Below are 18,412 nucleotides of genomic sequence, written 5' to 3'. Positions count from 1 at the left end.
ATCTGATACAAAAAGATAGCATTAACTCTTTAAAAAGCTACAGGCATCCCTTCTATTTGTATCTTCTCTGTGCAGAAAAATTTTGAGTTACTCTTCAAATGGAGAAGTTAAAGGTCTGCAGTGCTACCTGATGTTAATGGGCAGATATTTCCTGTCACCTCTTTGGTTACCCTTAGCGGGTACTCCCTGGCACCAGGATGTGGAGTACAAGGAGTTCTACACTGATGACTGCCCACAGAAGTATCACTAGGGAAGAGGCACAGACAGTGTTGGGTAAGGGACTGGGTGCATAAAGAAAACATCGATCAAAGCCTCTTGTTCACAGGGCCAAACAGGTCTATGCTTATGTTCAGAGAATGCAGGATACACTCAGCAGGCTTTAGCCTACTTTTACTCTCTGATAGCTGCGTGCAGCACAGACCCTTGTGGCAGCAGGACACTGCCTGAGGGCTGGAGAGCTGCAAAAGCACCATTGCAGGGTCTGCATTTGCTGATCCTGCTGCCTGCTGTCCCACTCTCAAGGATGGTCTGCACTTAAAAGCTGCAGGAAAGCTCTTACTGTTCAATTTATTTCAGGATATGGGATAATTTCGTTTCCCATCAAATATAACAGGGAGTACACATATTTGTCCTAGCTATTTCTACCCACACAATGTGTGTTTATTCATTACCCACTCAGCTATCTGTCTTTAATTAGTTCCTCAGCTGAGTACTTCAAGCTGTGCTGTGCAAGTCTGGAATGTTTCTTGTTTTACTAATGAATTTAATTTCCTTGATCATAGCTCAGTCACTATGAACTACTGGTTCTTCATGTGTAAATAAGAGGGAGGAGATGTGGAGGGCCCCAGGCTTGCTTTCTGTGATAAGTGATGATGTTTACTTGCCTAAGTCTCTTCAAGAGTGTGAGTACAACTAGGAAAGAGCAGACAAGGAATAAGGTGGAGGGAGAAATTTACAGCATAACAGCATAACCCACCACTTCTCTAAAGATTTCAAGCAAAGGGTCAAATCTAATAGTTCTTCCTTTAATGCATATTTAATACATTCTGCAGAATTCAGAATCCCTGGAGCCCAGAAAATTAAAATCTACAGGTGGACTCCCTTAAACATTTGAATATTATTTAAGAACAATTTTAGTTTTTACAAATTGAGCTCACAGAGGAAAAAATTTTGTGTGACAAGTCATGGAGTATTTTCCCTATTTTCAGGTATGGAATTGCATAGAATAAGGCTGATATGGATTGAGCCTGATAGCTTTACATGCTATGTTTTCTTTCAACATCAGAAAGTATTTTTTTGAAGGCAGGACACTGTCTTGCTTTCCTGATAAATCACTAAGCATATATGCAATTTCCTATTGGTTTGGTATCTTTCTCGGTTTGGAATTTTGTTCATTTATTTTTGAATGTGAGTGGAGATTACTAGCCTGAGCTAGTAATCTAGGGATTATTAGGATTTTGGCAAGTTTATGGAAGTGATTCCAGGAGAATTGGTGGAGGTAGGCAATGCAGCTCCTGCTATATATCCTTGGGTCTCTAGTTTGTTAGGATGTCTATCAGCTTGAAGGTCACGAAGGAACTGGATAATACTTTGGTGTTTATATTCCCTTCCAATGAACACTATATATTTGTGATTGTTAGACAGACATAAAAGAAGCATGCTGAGGTCTCTTAGCTGCTTGGCTATATGGGTGGTAGCAGTTGGAGAGAACTGCCACATGTGGAAGGACATCCACATGTCCTTCACAAGGACAAGGAAAGACCTGACTTTTAGATCTTAACTTATGAAAACACTCAGCTTGCAATCTCTGCCCTTTTCCTGATTCACAAGGTATCATATATTTAACAAGCATTCGAGGACTGAAACATGTGAAGTGTGAGGAGAGTCTGAGGGAACTGAGTTTGCTTATCCCAAGAAAGGCTTGGAGGGGCGGTAATTATTGCTTTCACTGCCTGATGGATAGTTCTAGTGAAAGAGATATTTCAAGCTATTCTCAGAGGTGCTAAGCAAAAGATTCAGAGAAAATAGTTACAAATTGCAACATAGAAAATTCCTACTGGATATAAGGAAAATGCTTTCACAGTTGGAGTGGTTGAGCACTGGAAGAGGTTGTCCAGAGAGATGGCATCCTTAGAAATGTCTGTAAAATTAATAGAAAAAACCCTAAGTAACTGGATTTGTGTTTGGAGTTAGTCCTGCTTTGAGTAGGAGATTGGACTGAATGACCTCCGTAGGTCCCTTCCAGTTTAAATTACCTTATTACTGTAAGCCCTATTCTTTCAGCTGAGCTCAGAAGCACTTGCAAAATATCTTACATTTTATGATCTTTGAGATTTTAATGTTTTGCTAGAAAGACGTAAAGCAATTTACATAGAGAATTTTGTTTTTGAAATATTGTGTTATTGTTGTGTTTGATGTTGTTGTTTTTATTTAATGACTGGCTGTCCTTCTGGGATCCCAAAGTTGCCTAATGGTATTATGGAGGACAATCTGATTAACCACCTGAAATACAGTGTGTGTACAGCAAATAGGAAAGAGCTCTCTCTATATGGTGCTATACAGAGACAAATTTCATAATAAAGATAGGTAAAATATCAGTTAGTCACACTATAATTTAAGCAGGACTGAAGCTACTGCAAGAATGTTTAGTTTTAGTTTAAAAAAAGTGAAAACTCAAAGTCTCTATCTCAGCATAGGGAATTTGCTTTTAAAGAAAAGAAAGAAGGAGTGTCCCTCCCATGAAGCAAATATTTCATTTAGTTTAGTTTTCTAAGAAAACCTTGTCATTGTCAGAAAAAGCTGAAGCTTTAGGAGGTTTTGAAGGAAATAGAAAGTTTCTTGAAAGCATTAATGAAATGTAACTACACTGACCTGGTTGCTTTGAAAATTTTACTCTGTTTTGGACATATTAAACAACCTTTTAGTTCAAAGCTTCATTCATGAAATATAGTTAAACAATGATGAAAAAGCTCTTTTGTAAAATGTTGAAGGTCAAAGTCAAAATTATGTCCTTCCATCAATGGAAAATGAACTGGATAACCAACTTGTTCTGTTTCAAATGACTTCTTATGTTTTTCAGAGCTTATATGGTAAGAGTTTCTGAGAATTTTCTCTCCTCTTCAGATGGGAACTTAAACAATTTCCTGGGAAAATCCCTTTTCTAGTACATTTTTGGTAGCATCTTAACTTTCCTGGAAGGTATTCTGCCAACTGTGGATCAAATTTACTTCTGTCTGCATCTGAAATATGAAGGCACAATAACAATTCATAACAATAAATTCTTTTAATTTAACCTTATAATAGCAAACCTAAAATAAATGATAGCCAAGTGAATGGAACAGAGATACATGAACCGTGGTCTGGGTATAATAATTGATTTACACTGATTTAGTTCCTCAGTTTTCAAAAACAGAATTATTTGCAGTGATAAGGCAGAATTTTTCCATCAGCAGGAGTTCATGAAACCAGGGGTAAATAACAAAATATAGATATAGTGTGCATGTTGGAAATTGATTGGCTAAAGAAAAGATTTTGAAACTATAAGTCACTATTGGCTCTCTTTCCATAACTGCTTCTTTGAAAGCTGTTCTCAGGAAAAATATTGCTCCTCTGAATTAGACCAAATCAGATGTGGAGATGATTCTTCACAGATGAGAGTTGAAATACAGGCTTATAAAAATGTTAGAATTTGCTGCTTAATATTGTAAAGTTGAAAGCTTCATGATTCTGCAAGCTTAGCTAATACCTTCGAAGTAGATTACTGTAAGCTCCTAACAGCAAAAGGATAGAATGGATATAAATTGCTTTAATAAGGGAAAAAAATACAATTTTGTAAAGTAAAGGATTTCCCCCTCATCTCTTTTTAATTCTATCTGACCTGATTCAAAATTAAAACCCTGACAAATTATCAGCATTTTCAAGTTTCTTCTTTGTTTGCCTTGAAGAACCAAATTGGTACTTCACAAAAGGTAAGTTTTAAACAGAGAAAGGAGGAAGAAGGAAGAGGAATTGCAACCTTTCTTCTGAAATCTGCTCTCTAAATACTGAATCTATGGCACTACACAGGTTGCAACAGTAATTTGAAACACAGCATATTCAAACTTGGAAATTTAACAGGGGAAGTTATCCATGGTATTATCATTGGAAAAGGGAGTAAGTAGGCAATTCTTCATATTTCTCTTATGGTTTTCTAGCCCTTTCCACCCCACATTTGCAAGTTTTTCCATAGAAGACAAAGGTCAAAAAAAAGACATTAAAAAATAGATCAGAGAAAAGAAATGGGAGGTTAATTTTTCACATGCCTATTCTACTTCTCTCAAACTATTGCTATATTCCCTTTCACCAGTTCAGAGCCAAAAATGCACAACTTTGCAATCCTGTGTCAATACCTATTAAAGTTGTTCCTCTGGGAACCACATTGTACTTCTACATAAAAATCTAGAATGACCTGCTTCATTGAGAGAGAAGGAACAGGTTACATTCCTTCAAAAATCCTGGTAAGAACTGAGTGGGACATGATATAAATACCAAATACTGCATATATAAATATGATATGACTTGATGATGGAAAGCTTTTGAACAAAAGCTGTCAGAATTCAGCCCTATAATTAAAGGATGGGGAGAGTAGCTGGTGGAATGAGAAATCATTATGAAGAGCAGCTGTGACTGTGGAATAATACATCCCTGACCTTCCTTTTTATCCAATCACAGGGGAGAAGAGGTTCAACTATTGTATATGCTTGTATTGAGACATAATTAGAGTTAGCTTGGCTCCCTAGTACAGAGATCAATGGTGCAAGTTTAATGAGCATTAAAGGTCTCTAATTTTTTCTTATTAGTTTCTCCATCTTGGTGGTTGAACACTTTTTAGTGTTACTGAGATAGTTTGTGTTGTGTGCCAGGTATTGGGTGCTGCGAGGTTAGACAAACCCCGTTATAACTGGATATCCTCCATCCTACTGCCACTCACTTACCTATGTCTAAATGAGACTGAATTTGCATAACTTACACATAGCAATAAATGAGACTCACCTCACTCTACCTCACCTTCAATCATTTTTCGCCTTTTTCCGTTCTTTCTGCTCTTTAAAATGTCAGTCAGTGCTGCAGGAACATGCAGGCCAAAAGAATTAAAGTGAGAAAGAGTTCAACCTAAAAAATGAATATAGATAATTCCCCCCATATTGTACCTAATTTCTAACATTACTCAGACTTATGGGGTGAAATTTAAAGGTGGCTGTAAATTTGTAGGTGTAGTTGACAGGATTCCAGCAACTTCTCAATCCTCAGTTTAGTCACAGGTTCTCCTAGTTCCTTATTGCTTTACTGACATCTCCTTCTCATCACTTCTCTATACACTGTGGGAATTCTTTCATCTTTTTATTCTTGGATTTTGTACCCTGCACCATTGCTATTCTTACTTTGCTGTAGGTAAGAAGTGATAAGATAGTAATATACATTATAGTCACAAAGATAGTAAAATGTTTGAAATTATAATTAAAGCATAACTTTAAGAGGATTTGAGTTTAATATGATCAGCTACTGTATGTCATCTATCAGACTAACGACTCTTGCTTAAATTCCCCAGGAATCAAGAGACAATACTTTACATGAAATTCTTCAGATACTTCTTTTTTTTCATGAAAGAAGGTAGAATTAACTGTGATATAATCATAATAATGAGGAGAATTTGAATAAAATTAGCTCTTAATTGTATTTGAATTCTGTATCTCTGAAACATAAAGCTCATAACTCCCCTATGGAATTTCACTATTTTTTTATTTTATGGTCAGCTGGAGAATTGACTATGGGCATCAATTGCCATATGTTTTCATTACTACAGCAAATATGTAAAATGAGTAAAATTTATTAGTTCATTGATTTTTGAATGAACTATCTTCTGTAGCTTATACCAACATATACATTTAGGTAGAATTGAATGCATATGAGAATTTATTAGTAATAGACAGGTCTATTCCTATCTTAAACTGAGTTTACTGTCTGGTTTACACTTGATGAATCTTGGAAGTACGGAGATATAAATTGTGGAATTCTGTTATTCCTCCTACCTAAATTCCATATACATGTAAAACAGATGTAACTTTCATTTTAAAAGACAGTAGAGAGTACGCAGAAAAAGTAACTGAGAGGAAAGTAAAAATGAACAGGCTGAAATACATTTCCCCTCAAAACAGATACTCAGAGCATACTACCTTCATAACCTTAAGGAAAAATCTCCAACAATGTAAATTGCATTCATAATGAAAATACACACTGAATGACAGGATAATCTATAATGCTTTCATACACTACCAGGTACTAGGCAAAAGTGTCATAAATCTCACTCTTTTGAACCAAGCATCCAGACCCTACCAGATCTTAGCAAAGATGGAAAAGGATTAAAAACAAAGGGGTCAAACTGCATCAAGAATCAATGCTTGCAGTTAAAATGATTTCTTTTCCATATATTCTAACAATATTAGGTCCATATAAAGGTCTTTTTTTTTTCTTTTCTCCTTTTTATTTTGGGTTACTGATGTACATATGGTACAAACTGTAAGGGACACAGTTTTTCCTAATGTGCCTACATCATATTTTTGATTCTACTTTTCCTTTTTTCCCTTGCATTATTTGCAGGTATCCTGTTGCTTCAGCCAGACGTAAAAAGACGTGTCCAATAGGTCAATGGCTAAATTTTAAGTGATCTGTACTTCCCACTCTGTGAGAGGAGTAGGGTTTGCTTTCAGAAAGGAAACAGAACAAAACCTGAAAATGAGTGGGATACATTAGAAAATATTCATATGTAACCCATGAGTCAATATGATTCTATGTTAAAACTGTATCACTCTACAAGTATGTATGCCATGAATACACTTGTATACAAAGTTTGAACTGAAAGAGAATTTTATGGCCATGTCATAAACCTCAGAAAAAGGCGATTTACTGTAGAAGTGTTAGCAGCTTATAAATCATTATTCTTACCAATTCCTTGTGGGTTTTTGAGATAATATAAAAGAAACCTTACATTCAGGGTGGCATGTAGAAAGAGCTCTCAATGAATCTTAGAGTGCTCTAGAGACTAATTTCTCCCAAATATCTAGGCCAAAATGTCTCCTGTTGTTCAAATAGAAAGGAGTAGCAGAAAAGAATCTGGAATGATTAGCCAAGATTAAGTATTATCACAAAATAAGAAAATATTTTTGGAACTTAAATAATTCCAACCATACATGTTTGAATGCTGCTCGCACTGCCTACCACTCCCCATCCCCCAAACCTCAAGACAATTCCAAGCTGATTTGCAATTTCAGAGACATTATGTCTTCTCATTTTGATACTGTCCGCCATGGATCATATAAGGTAGAGCTTATCTTGTTGAAAACTTACATAACAGTAAGTTATACATGATACTCAAAGATTTTTGATGTCTGACATCAGAGAATAATTTTTGACTGTAATTATAGGGCTTCTGAGAATTGATAGCAAATTAAAAAGGATGACAAAGGTACCAGCCAAAGACCAGCACTTGGAGCACTTTGCTGCTCAGGAAGGATATGAGAACACATGTAAAAGAAGCCACAAGGGGAAATATGTTATCCTATGTCCATCTTTAAATTCCTTGGCATATTTCAGCATGACAGAGATGCCCTAAATTCATATGAACAATGGAAGTTTTCCAGCTCCTGTTTTCAGGACAGACAAAATTTTATTCAAATGGCCAGAAACAGCCTATGCTTGAATGAGACATTCAGCCACAATGTGTTTTCCTGGGAGGTGACAAAATAAAGAGTTCTCTTAGAAATATAAAGACTCTGTAGGAGGGTATTCAAGCACTGCTTGCTGGAGAAAACATTTCTGCACGAAGAGGAAGACAAACTCTCATTAAACTTCACAGGAAAAGTTAATTATGCAGCATGAAATAGGGTTAAAGGTGAAGGGAAAATGGTAGACTTAAGAAAGGGAAATGACATTATTTAAATCAGATATCGAACAACTGGAAAAGAGTGGATTTGTTCACTTAAAAAAAATTGTAGAAAAATGACCTAGTGGGTCATTTTTTTTCTCCTGGGTTCTGAGGAAAACAATTGCATATGAAGAACAATTACAGTGGTTCGATTAACTAAAGTGGGTGATCCCTACCCAAATCCTAAGTGAAGACTGTTGTTTTATCAACAAAATCCGCTGAAAAAATCAAATCAGTCTGAAATAGTACTTCTTGGTTGTTGGAGTGCTTTTATTGGAAGGAAACTTTTGTCTCTCCTGTTTTGCTGATAGCACTGAAATAAATGACTGAAATAAGCAGTGAGCACAATGTCTTGGTGTTCTTTGGATGAATCTGTATTCCACTTGAATTGCACAATGTGCAATCCAGTGCAGCACATAAAGACATGTTGGGGTAATAGATGTGGAAATTCAGCAGACAAATATTCATGTGTACTGAAGGCAGCTACAGTTACTGGGGGAAAAAAATTAAACTTTTACATTGATCAAGTTTTGATCTGTATTTACTCTAATGAACTTATCACAATTGATTTGAAAGCCATAGGAAATTAAAAACATAAAAGTGTATAGATATATCTAGCAATGCAAGGAAAAAAAAAGAGAAATATAGAAAAATGCAGAGATTTTAATTGGTTTTCTAACCTGAATGTCAGAGAAGTAATTAACATGTCAGATAGGAATTACCTAAATTTCAGATAAGTAATCCCATCACACAAGCATCTTGTGGAATCGTTGCTTCAGAAGTTTCAAACCCTGAATTTTTTTTATTTTTCTTCAAGCACTCAGGTCTTAGTTTTTGGTAGGAGGTTTCATTGATGTTAATTTTCATTTGATACAGTGTTTTCACTTCCATTAATCTGTAAGTTGAGTCACTGTATTACTAGAATGTTGTCTAAAAAACAGTAGGAGTAAATAGTTTCTACTGAAATTATAGGTGGATCTTCTAATAATTCAAATAGCTTGTTTTTAGTTTGTTTGTTTTCTGAGATATTCTCCAGCTTACCTTACCTATGTATGTAACAGTAACATCACTACAGATCTGACTGACAACACATTGCATAACCTACTAGAGAATTGACCTTGTTCATAGGTTTAATGTGTGCTATTTTTTCCTGAAACTCAGGTGGTACCACCGAAAAATAAGCTCAGGATGTTGAAAGTGTCCTTAATTTACAATATAGTGAAAATGGACTAAGCATGCACATGAAACGGTAAATTTATTTTCACCACAAGTAACAATTCTGAGTCACCAACCTGCACATGTGATGCATAAGAAGTACTTAAGGAATACAAAAACACACCTTACCAAGGATACCTGCCTGTAAGCACTGACCCTGGCAGTGGCTGTCTGGATTAGATAACTATAGAGTGGTTTTAATACAAACCCAGAGTCACAAAAAATGCTCAGGTCTGAACCACCGTTTGAATAAATAAACCAACTCAGATGGAACATTCTAAAAGGAAGTACAAGAGTAAAGCCAGAAATGATATTTAGAAGTGAAAGAAACAAAGCACCAAGTAATGAAAGCACTAATGATGAGTCATTGTCAAAATCACTGAACAAAAAAACTTGAGGTTTACTTCCCCTGAGAACACACACACAGAGTCATAGGCACACATGCACAAACAAAATCAATGCACCGATGTAAGAAACGCGTTTTGATTTGCCCCTGAATTTCTGTCAGCTGTCAGACATTTTTGGTCTGTCACTGAAGTTTCTACATGAACACTGCTGATAGAGGTCTTCATGAAAACCTAGCTTAGAAAGAACCAGAGTCAATGCAGGGGCTTCGTCCTCCACGTTTTGAAGATTAAAGATAATAGAAGTGAAACACAAAAAAATGATTCATGGCTCGGAAATCAAAGTCTTACTGGGAAGATAAAAACGGAACAGTAGAGGAGATGGAAAAACCCCATAAATCTGAGCTGTGTAAAAGGCATCTCCCCCTCAAATTCTGTCTTCATTATAGTGGAAATGGGACAAAAAGAAAATAGACTCAAGGAGAAAAGCAAATCTAGAGCAGAATAGTCAGTCTATTCCCCTCTGGGCTTATAAACAGCAGACTCAAATCAAAATCTTTGGAAGTCCTTGGGAAAAGGATACTCTTAGCAGGTTACAAATATAGGAGCTTTGTGAACACTGGTATTTTCCCAGAGGGAATGAAAAAAAATCTTGAGAAGGTGCCAGAAGTCACAAAAGTAATTTTGATTCAATATGATTATTGATGAAATCTCTGCAACAATAGCCCAAACACAGTAAGCTAAGCTCTTTAGTTTGGTTTCAAAAGAAATTACCAGATCCATTTTTGCAGCCTACATCTACCACCTCAGGCTGAGCTTAGACAGGAAAAAACCCTCAACATACTTGTGTATTTCTCTAAAGGGAGAAGGCTCAAGGTGCCCCTTTGCATTACAGTGGAATAACATAAAGAGATGGAAAAGGCCTTTCTATTACTGGTTGGCCAAGGCTAAATGCAGGGGGGCTGAGGAGTTTAGGTCCTATTGCATAAGTATTAGTACAACTGCAATAGGTTCTGTAAAGTGATTTTAATCAGTGTCTCTAAGTTACATGAAAAGTAAAGATGATTAATTAGTGGTACTATGTTGGCCTTTTTTTCTAGATTCTACACAGAACACCCTCACTTGAGGGAAAACAAGAGTAGTTCCCTTCCTTATCCAGTATTACTATGGAGTCTCAGGGCTGATTTTCACTGTTTACACTTTTAATTCCAGTTCAAGTTTAGAGGATCTTGCAACTCTGCTGATAAAGTACCACTGCCATTCTGTAAGTACAATGTTCACACAGCAGTGGTCAGGAAGGACAGTTTTGCTTTAAATCTGGGTAGACTTGACATTTGCTCAAAATCTCTGCTTGATCTTTGGATCATTGCAATACAGTGCCAAAAAGCCCTACCAAATTCATATCCTGGTTATGCACTCGTTCTTCATAAAATTGGATAACTCTTCTTTTCTGGGAGATCATTACTTAGAAAAATCATTAGATACTTAGAAAGCATACCTCAGCACTAAGACAGCAAATGGGAAAGAGACATCTTGGATATGTCATCCAAGGCCTCATTTACTGTGATATAAGTTGTCACAGTACTGGCAGATTCTGTGACCACAATGAGAAATTGTTCCAAATAGGTAAATTTTTGTTTGATTGGTTAGGCACTCTTACCTTTTCCACCTTCCTTCTAAGCAGACCAAAAATCTGCATTTCTTTGCCAGTCTTCATTACTGTAACTGAATTTCATTTACACATGCAACTGAACTGAACATATGAACTGTGCTGTGACAAGACTCAACATCTCTAGTAGTAATGTTGGTTTTGATGCATGTAATTTATGAAAAAAAAAATCAATTGGTTTGTGGTGTTTGTTCAGTTTTTTTTTTGTTTTTTTTTTTTTTTAATCCTTTCCCAGAAATTAAGCACTTCAGATCTTTCTTCTAATTTAGAACAAGTGTACAGTTTTAAATTTTAGAAATTTCCTTAGGGCACAAACCTTGTTTTCCAAAAGGTGAGACAGTAGTATTTGGGGTACAGGAGCTGTTGTATATTTTCAAGAAAGAATACAAAGGGAAATGCTTAGTAAATGCACTGAGAATATAAAATGGGAGCTTTTACTAACTGCAAAGGGCTGGGGTTTATATTATCTCCTGTAAGAAAACTTATAACAGCTTTTTGAGAATAATATATGGTCATGGAAATAAATTAAAATTTATTCATAGGCAAAGTTTCTTTGAAACTACAAATCATTTCTGTAAAGTTCATAGAGAAAATTAAATTAATCGGGATGTTAGGAAGACACCCCTTCAGTTTCCCAAATGGCTGTGTCACACAGTCACACTCTAATAAAGGCTATTGCCTGCTCAAATGAGGTTTCATTTATACTAATATTTAGAAATGGCTCACATTTTAGAGACTGATATTTCTGGAAGCACTCAGATTCAGAATAAGAGGAATACAGATGCAAGAAAAATGCTATTTGTTATTTCTTTATCATCAGTTGTAAGAGCCTATGTTTATCAAACATAGCTGAGACACAAACACAAACTGACCTGTGATTAGTCAAATACCCTAAATACAAGCAACAAATAGATGATGTGAAAGCTTGCAAACATCCCATGATATTTGTTTCTGTTCATTAGGCAACAGATTCATAAACAAAAGCTGGAGGGATCATTTGCGCAGCCCAGAAAGACCATAAACAGAAAAAGAGGCAAAACACATTCAGTTCTATCACCAAGCAATGGCCTAAGGTTTTGAGGCACTGGACTGGGACACAGAAAGCTCTCATTTGTACTTGTCCTGCAGGATGACTCTGAGTATGTGATTTCCTCTCAGTTGGGATTAATTACTTTAGCTTAAGGCAGAGATAACGATACTGACCTCCTTTGCAAAGTACTTAGAAACGTGCAGATAGAAAACATGTATCTGTAAAAGGGCAGAAGAGGAAGGACAACCATACTCATCCCTGTTGTGCAGTGTTAGGTGCCACTTAGAGCCAGGTTGTTCTAACCAATCTGCAGGTGTTATGCCAACCCTTTCAATATTTCCATCACTGCAATCTTATAGGCTGATTTATAGTACTCTTTACCAGCATCTGCAGATGGGTTTTGTATTCTTTATAGACCATGCAAATATCAGTTATTTTAAATTAAATCAGGCAACTTTCCTTTCTGCACCTCCTATAATGGAATGACCTTCAAACACGGAGGACAAATATAATATGTGTGCCAGCTGCACAAAGCTTAAATTTTTGAAGTGTGATTTAGAAGGGCCTTAAGCTGTTGCTCTGCCTTTGGTGGTGAATTTCACCTCCTGAAATATAAAACAGATTGAATGAAAAGTACAATCCTTCTCACTGCTTCTCAACCTTTTTTTTGTGCGTGAAGTGGAAATTTATCCATTATACTGATTTACTCTATCATCTGCTGATCAGACTGGAGAATATGCATCTTGTATCAGCACTCAGCCTGAAAATCAGAGACTACTACCAAAAACTCCCAGTGCTTTACCAGGAAACATCTAGACTTGATACAGTTACCATTTGATAACAATCTTGTCAAAATTTTTACACCTGTAAACAGAGTTTACAGTAGTAAGTTTTGCCATCATGCTACTATTTATATAACATAGTTTACAATGATATGCTTAGCAATGGTAATGACACTGACAAGAGCACCCAACAGAAGCACAGGTGTTGAGAGATATTCTTATGCAATCTGTATTACTGCACATATCTACATAAACCTAGTTGAGTAATCAAAGTTGCTACATTAACCATAAAATAAAGACAAATATAAATGTTTTAAATGCAAAGATAAGCCACTATATGCGTATTTCATTGACAAAATTTCTCAAATCACATCATGCTTTCATAGGAAAAGGTCTCTTGAGTAGGCTGCCACTTCTCTAAATTTGCATAGGGTGTCTACAAAGTTACCACTATTCAAATTAGCTTCTACCCAGGAGTAGAAGAAGTAGAAGAAAATCAGACAACTTACGATCTCCTTGACAGCGCACGGGACCCACAGACACCTTGGCTTCAGACCCAGGCCGGTCAACATCTCCGACGACTACCTGACTCACTGGTAGGTGCTCTTTGTATGACAACATTCCAGTGTCTTTTCTCCTGAATTACACAGAGAGAAAAAGAAAGCCACTGTGAAGTGTATTAAATTATTTTCCTTGATTATTATTATTGTTCACCAGTCTAAGCACCAAAAGAATAGGTATGCAGTAATTACATCAGTACACTGTTACTGTCTAAAAAGCTGTCTGAAATTACATCAGTTTGACCAGTAACACTGCCTGTTCACTGGAAAAAAAGATGGATAGCAGCTACAAGGAACACATTCAGAGTAGCTGCTTGCTTTCTGGCCAATCCTGGACTCAGCTGGGCTGGAGTGAGTACTTGATCACTTTGCTGCAGATCTCCTTGACTTCTGAAAGGGAGAAAAATCCTTATGCATCCTAGAAATGTATCTGTTTTAATCTAGTTCCTGCCAGTTACTATCCTAACAATACAACCTCTGCATATCAACCAAACAGTGCTTCCTGTATATTTAACATTTCTATTGTTATGTTAAAAAAAGAGAAATTAAAGACTAGTTATCTCAACAGGCTTCTTATCTAGGCCCTGTTATTTCTAATAGTAAGTGCCTAAATTAAAAAAAACTTGTGAATCTAACTGTGAGTATACGGCTCAAACCCCATTTTAGTTAGCAAGATCACTGGAATTCAATTTATAGTCATGTCTTAAAGCTCCTCATTTCAACTGCAGCAAGAAACCTAGTGCTTTTCCATGCCTAGACCAAATCACTAGTTACAACTATTACAACATTTTTCCTTTATTATTTCAAGAGCTGAATTCAGCTGGCTTGCTGAATGCTGTTTCTTCCTGACAGAAAATGAAATAAACCAAATTTAATTAGGTACTCTATTTCTCAGCTGGTTTTTTTTTTTGTGTGTGTGTTTGTGGTTTTGGTGGTTGTTTTTTTCTTTTTCTTGTTGTTGTTGGTTTATGATCTTTGTTCTGTTTTGTTTGGGCTGGCTTTTGTTTTTTTTTGGTTTTGTTTTTTTGATAAAAACACACGCATAGGAAGCTAAACTATCCACATAGGAAAAAATGCCCCATGCATAATCTTAGGACTATACTTTTTGACACAAAAAAAAGCAAGAGGGAGAAAAAGAAATCCATCTATTTATCTCTTTCCCTCCCCTCCCTCTTTCCTTTTAGCTCTATCCTGCCATGTAATTGAGTATCTAAAGTAAGCAACTTTTTGATCTAAAAAAATCAATTCCTTTGTTCAAAAATACCATAAGATGAAGGATGAATTCAGGATCCAGAAAAGCTAACTAAACCACACAGTATGACTATAACCAGGAACTTGTAATGATTTGGGGAAAATGAAAGTCTTTTTCATCCCTAACTTGGATGACTCCAAGATCTGACTCACTATATTGCTAATAAATGGGCAGCACAGCAGGGATCTGCATGATCTGTGGTAATGATCAGTGTCTTCCAGTAGCACAGTAGTGTTTTCCTGTAGTATCTCCTGTTATCATCCTTACTGGGTCCATCTGAAGGAATGGAAGGCATGACATTCTTTTTAAAAAAAGCATGACTAAAGTAATTAAGAAAATAACCATCACATTTTCGAACAACGGTTCATCGGAACTTGTGTTTGTTCCCTGTGATGAAGAGAGTAATTAGACATTTAATTACTAGAGTTTTTCAAATAGCAGATGACTGTTTTCCTTAATTTGTATGTTCTTCCCCTTCAGAGAACCTGCCTTTCCCCTTTGTATTATATGACCCTTTGTATTGCTGAGATCATTAACCCTCTTTGCTTTGACACAGCTATACCAGGTGTTATTATGGTGAGGTTGCTACAGGAGATTGCTAGAATGGTAGGAAAATGGAGATCCTGCAGATTGTGCTAGCTTGTAGCACAGTACTTTTCATCCACAGATTGCCATGCCCTTTATAAAGGTATCCTTTTCATCAATTTGGAGACAAGCAATGTAAGAAAAGAAAGATTAAAGGACTTTCCATTTAGGAAAGAAAAAAGTGAATAACAAAGCCAGGTATGTAGACCTAATCTTCATCGCTGTTAAAGACTGCATCCATGGGACCCACTCCCTTCTAATAGAGGATAAATGTAGGTCATCACTTTACTCTTTCTGAGGTTTTCCTCTGAGACCGGCTTTCTCTGCTGATTTTTATTCTTTCAAAAAATGCTTTAAAGTTGGACATATCTATTTAAAATAAGGAATTCTTCAAAGAATGGTAAAAAGAAAACTATTGGCATTTCTCTTCTTTCTTTCCTTTCTCACAAAAAGAGTTAATATTTCAGGTCCAAATAAGGATGTTAAAGGGCAGCACTTTTCCTGTCACCAATAGCTTTAACCTTCTTTGAAGGAAAAAAAAAAGGAGCAGTAACAATTTTCTCCCTCTTTTCTGAACACGTTTCTACTCATTTTAATATTTTACTTATGCACTTAGTGATATGGTCACTTTAAAAACTATTGCCATGCCAATAAAACTAAATGTCAGAGTTCTTTTCAGAAATAGCTTTAATTTTTGGTAATTGCTTACTTGTCTCATCACTGTAGTGAATGCATTTTACCCTGCTCTGAAACTATTGGGGGCTAGGATACTGGACTAAGAGTCGAGAGAAATGTGTTTTCTTTTCTCCAGCAGAACCTTCTTTCCCTCTTAACAAAAGTGGGACAATGATAATTTTTGGCCCACACATGCACCAATAAGATAAATAGATTCAGAGACTGAATGGCTCTGTTATGCTTTTCTAAGGTACTTGTAGTTCCTCTGGACATACTAATCAGTGCTCACAAAGTCAAAAAAGTTTTAAACCAAAGGCTGGTTATTATACTTGACTTTGTACTACACACTTAGAAATAATCACAGCTGGAACACTCAATTCCTGCAAGTGATAATGCTTCTGTCGGTATTTAAAGACTTTGCACATTAAGAGGGTGGAGAAAGTCTCTGAAGTTTTTCCTCACCAAAGAAAATCCCCTCAAGAGAATAAAGATTGAATTCAGAGTGTGTCATATTCCTATTAATAGCCAAATGGGAGATGAATGAATCTGATCAAATCCTGTAATTATTACCAGGAGATATTGATGAAATCTCAGTGTAATTTTCTATTCCTAATTTCTTTTCCTATATATAACAGTCTGCAAAGTGCTTCAGGGTGCCTTTGAATGAAAATAGCAGATATTAGTGGGAGATTTATCATTGTTTTGATTATGATCATCTACTTACTGTTTATAAGTAATCTCTGGCATGTAAAAAGAAATACATTACGCATATATCAGCAAATGACATATCCAAAGTAATGATAAGATTCTGTATCACTATTAATTTGTTTATATAACAATTTAATACAACCAGACTTCTGATACTGCAGTAATTTGTCTTCTCTGATTTTCTTAGGCATCATTTAATTATCAGTCCAGGCCTACAAAGAACAAATAAAGAACATACTACAGGTAGGAATGGACTCAGTTTTAAAAGATATGGTTTAGTTAGTTGGGGAACTGAAATTGTTTTGAGAATGCAAATAAAACACCTACTGGATTGAAACTGTAGTGTTAAACACATATTATTTAGTTATTAGTAGAGGTTTGAAGAACACAAACTACCAAGTGTGCCCATTTCAAGTATATAATTGTCCGCCTCTCACAAGACCCAGCTTTTTACTACGCAAGCACCGCTGTGGTAATCCCTGCATTTCCATAATCTGAATAAGGAGTTTGGTCCAGCCACTATCTGCAAATGAATGCCTGTAAAAAACACTGTGAAGGATACAGATGTGTCAAGTATTGGTATTTTCTCTCTTCCAAAAATATCTGGCAGGAATTTTATTTATATTAAAACTGCTAAGAAGAACTAATATTACAGATAATTTTATGAACAATGCAAGTTTGGCATCAGATTTAATAATCTGGAATTGAGTTACTTGGAAATATACAAGCTCTAATTAACAGGATTAAAAACAAGGGCGAACAAAAGCTAGGATTAAAGCAGAACTCTTGAAATGTTTTGATAAAGTTTAGCTAACTTTTTAACGTACATACTATGCAGTATAAAAGCCATACTTTTAGATTCACCTTGTACCCAGGGCCATGCTCTTTGGAATTATAAACTGCCAACCATAAACTCTAGGCCAAAAGTTTTTATTTCAACTTGATTTTGCTGTTCTCAGGGATTCTTACAGTTCTCTTGTCCCTTTCTCATGTCTTGTCACCTCAGATACCTTTATACGTTAAGTTGGAGCTAATGACTCACCCTTGATTTGTCTGACAAGGGGTATTATGGAAAATTTCTCATTACTGTACTGGGTCATAAAAACTGAAAGAAGGTCATAACTCAATGTAAGGGGTTTTTGTTGGTTTTGTTTGGTGGGGTTTTTTGTTTTGTCTTGTTTTGTATTGTATTGTTTCTTTTTTTTATCACACCAGCACTGGACAGGAAAAGATCCTATGAAATATGTTGTTTCTAACAGCAAAAGAAAGACTGATCTTAACGCAGTTAAACTTCTTGTCTAGCACACATAAATTTTTTTCCTTGTGAGAGCACTCACCCCCTGCAAATCTAAACAATTTGGTGAAAGACCATCTAATCCCAGCACCCAAATTTCTAACATAAATCCATACTTTGAATTCTATTAGTAAAGATCCGTTATACCAAAGATATGAGGCTGATGGTGCAGCATGCATAAGTAATCACTGTTTAGAAATTAGAAAGGATTGAATACACTAGATTAAATTAATTTAATAAACAAGCACCATATTCACCAATAGTTCCACCAGAAGAATGACAAACAAATTTAAGACACCCTCAATGTCAATGGACAAAAAATTTCCATTTAGCATGAG

The 18,412-nt window shown here is 35.9% G+C and overlaps 1 protein-coding gene across 1 annotated transcript in view; it reads right to left on the bottom strand.

Moving 5' to 3' along the window:
• The window catches only part of CNTNAP2 (contactin associated protein like 2), a 1,004,683-nt gene that overhangs the window by 147,687 nt on the left and 838,584 nt on the right, over positions 1 to 18,412 (bottom strand). Inside the window, exon 15 of the mRNA XM_018075661.2 lies at positions 13,510 to 13,637. Within this exon, the coding sequence (XP_017931150.2) occupies positions 13,510 to 13,637 (128 nt within the window). The remainder of the gene's footprint in view (positions 1 to 13,509; positions 13,638 to 18,412) is intronic.

The sequence above is a fragment of the Manacus vitellinus genome, unplaced genomic scaffold (assembly GCF_001715985.3).
Source record: "Manacus vitellinus isolate BGI_N305 unplaced genomic scaffold, ASM171598v3 scaffold_3_pilon, whole genome shotgun sequence".
In the NCBI taxonomy this organism is placed as follows: Eukaryota; Metazoa; Chordata; class Aves; order Passeriformes; family Pipridae; genus Manacus; species Manacus vitellinus.
Note: the sequence above shows the minus strand (reverse complement) of the source record. Positions and strands in the feature narration are given on the sequence as shown.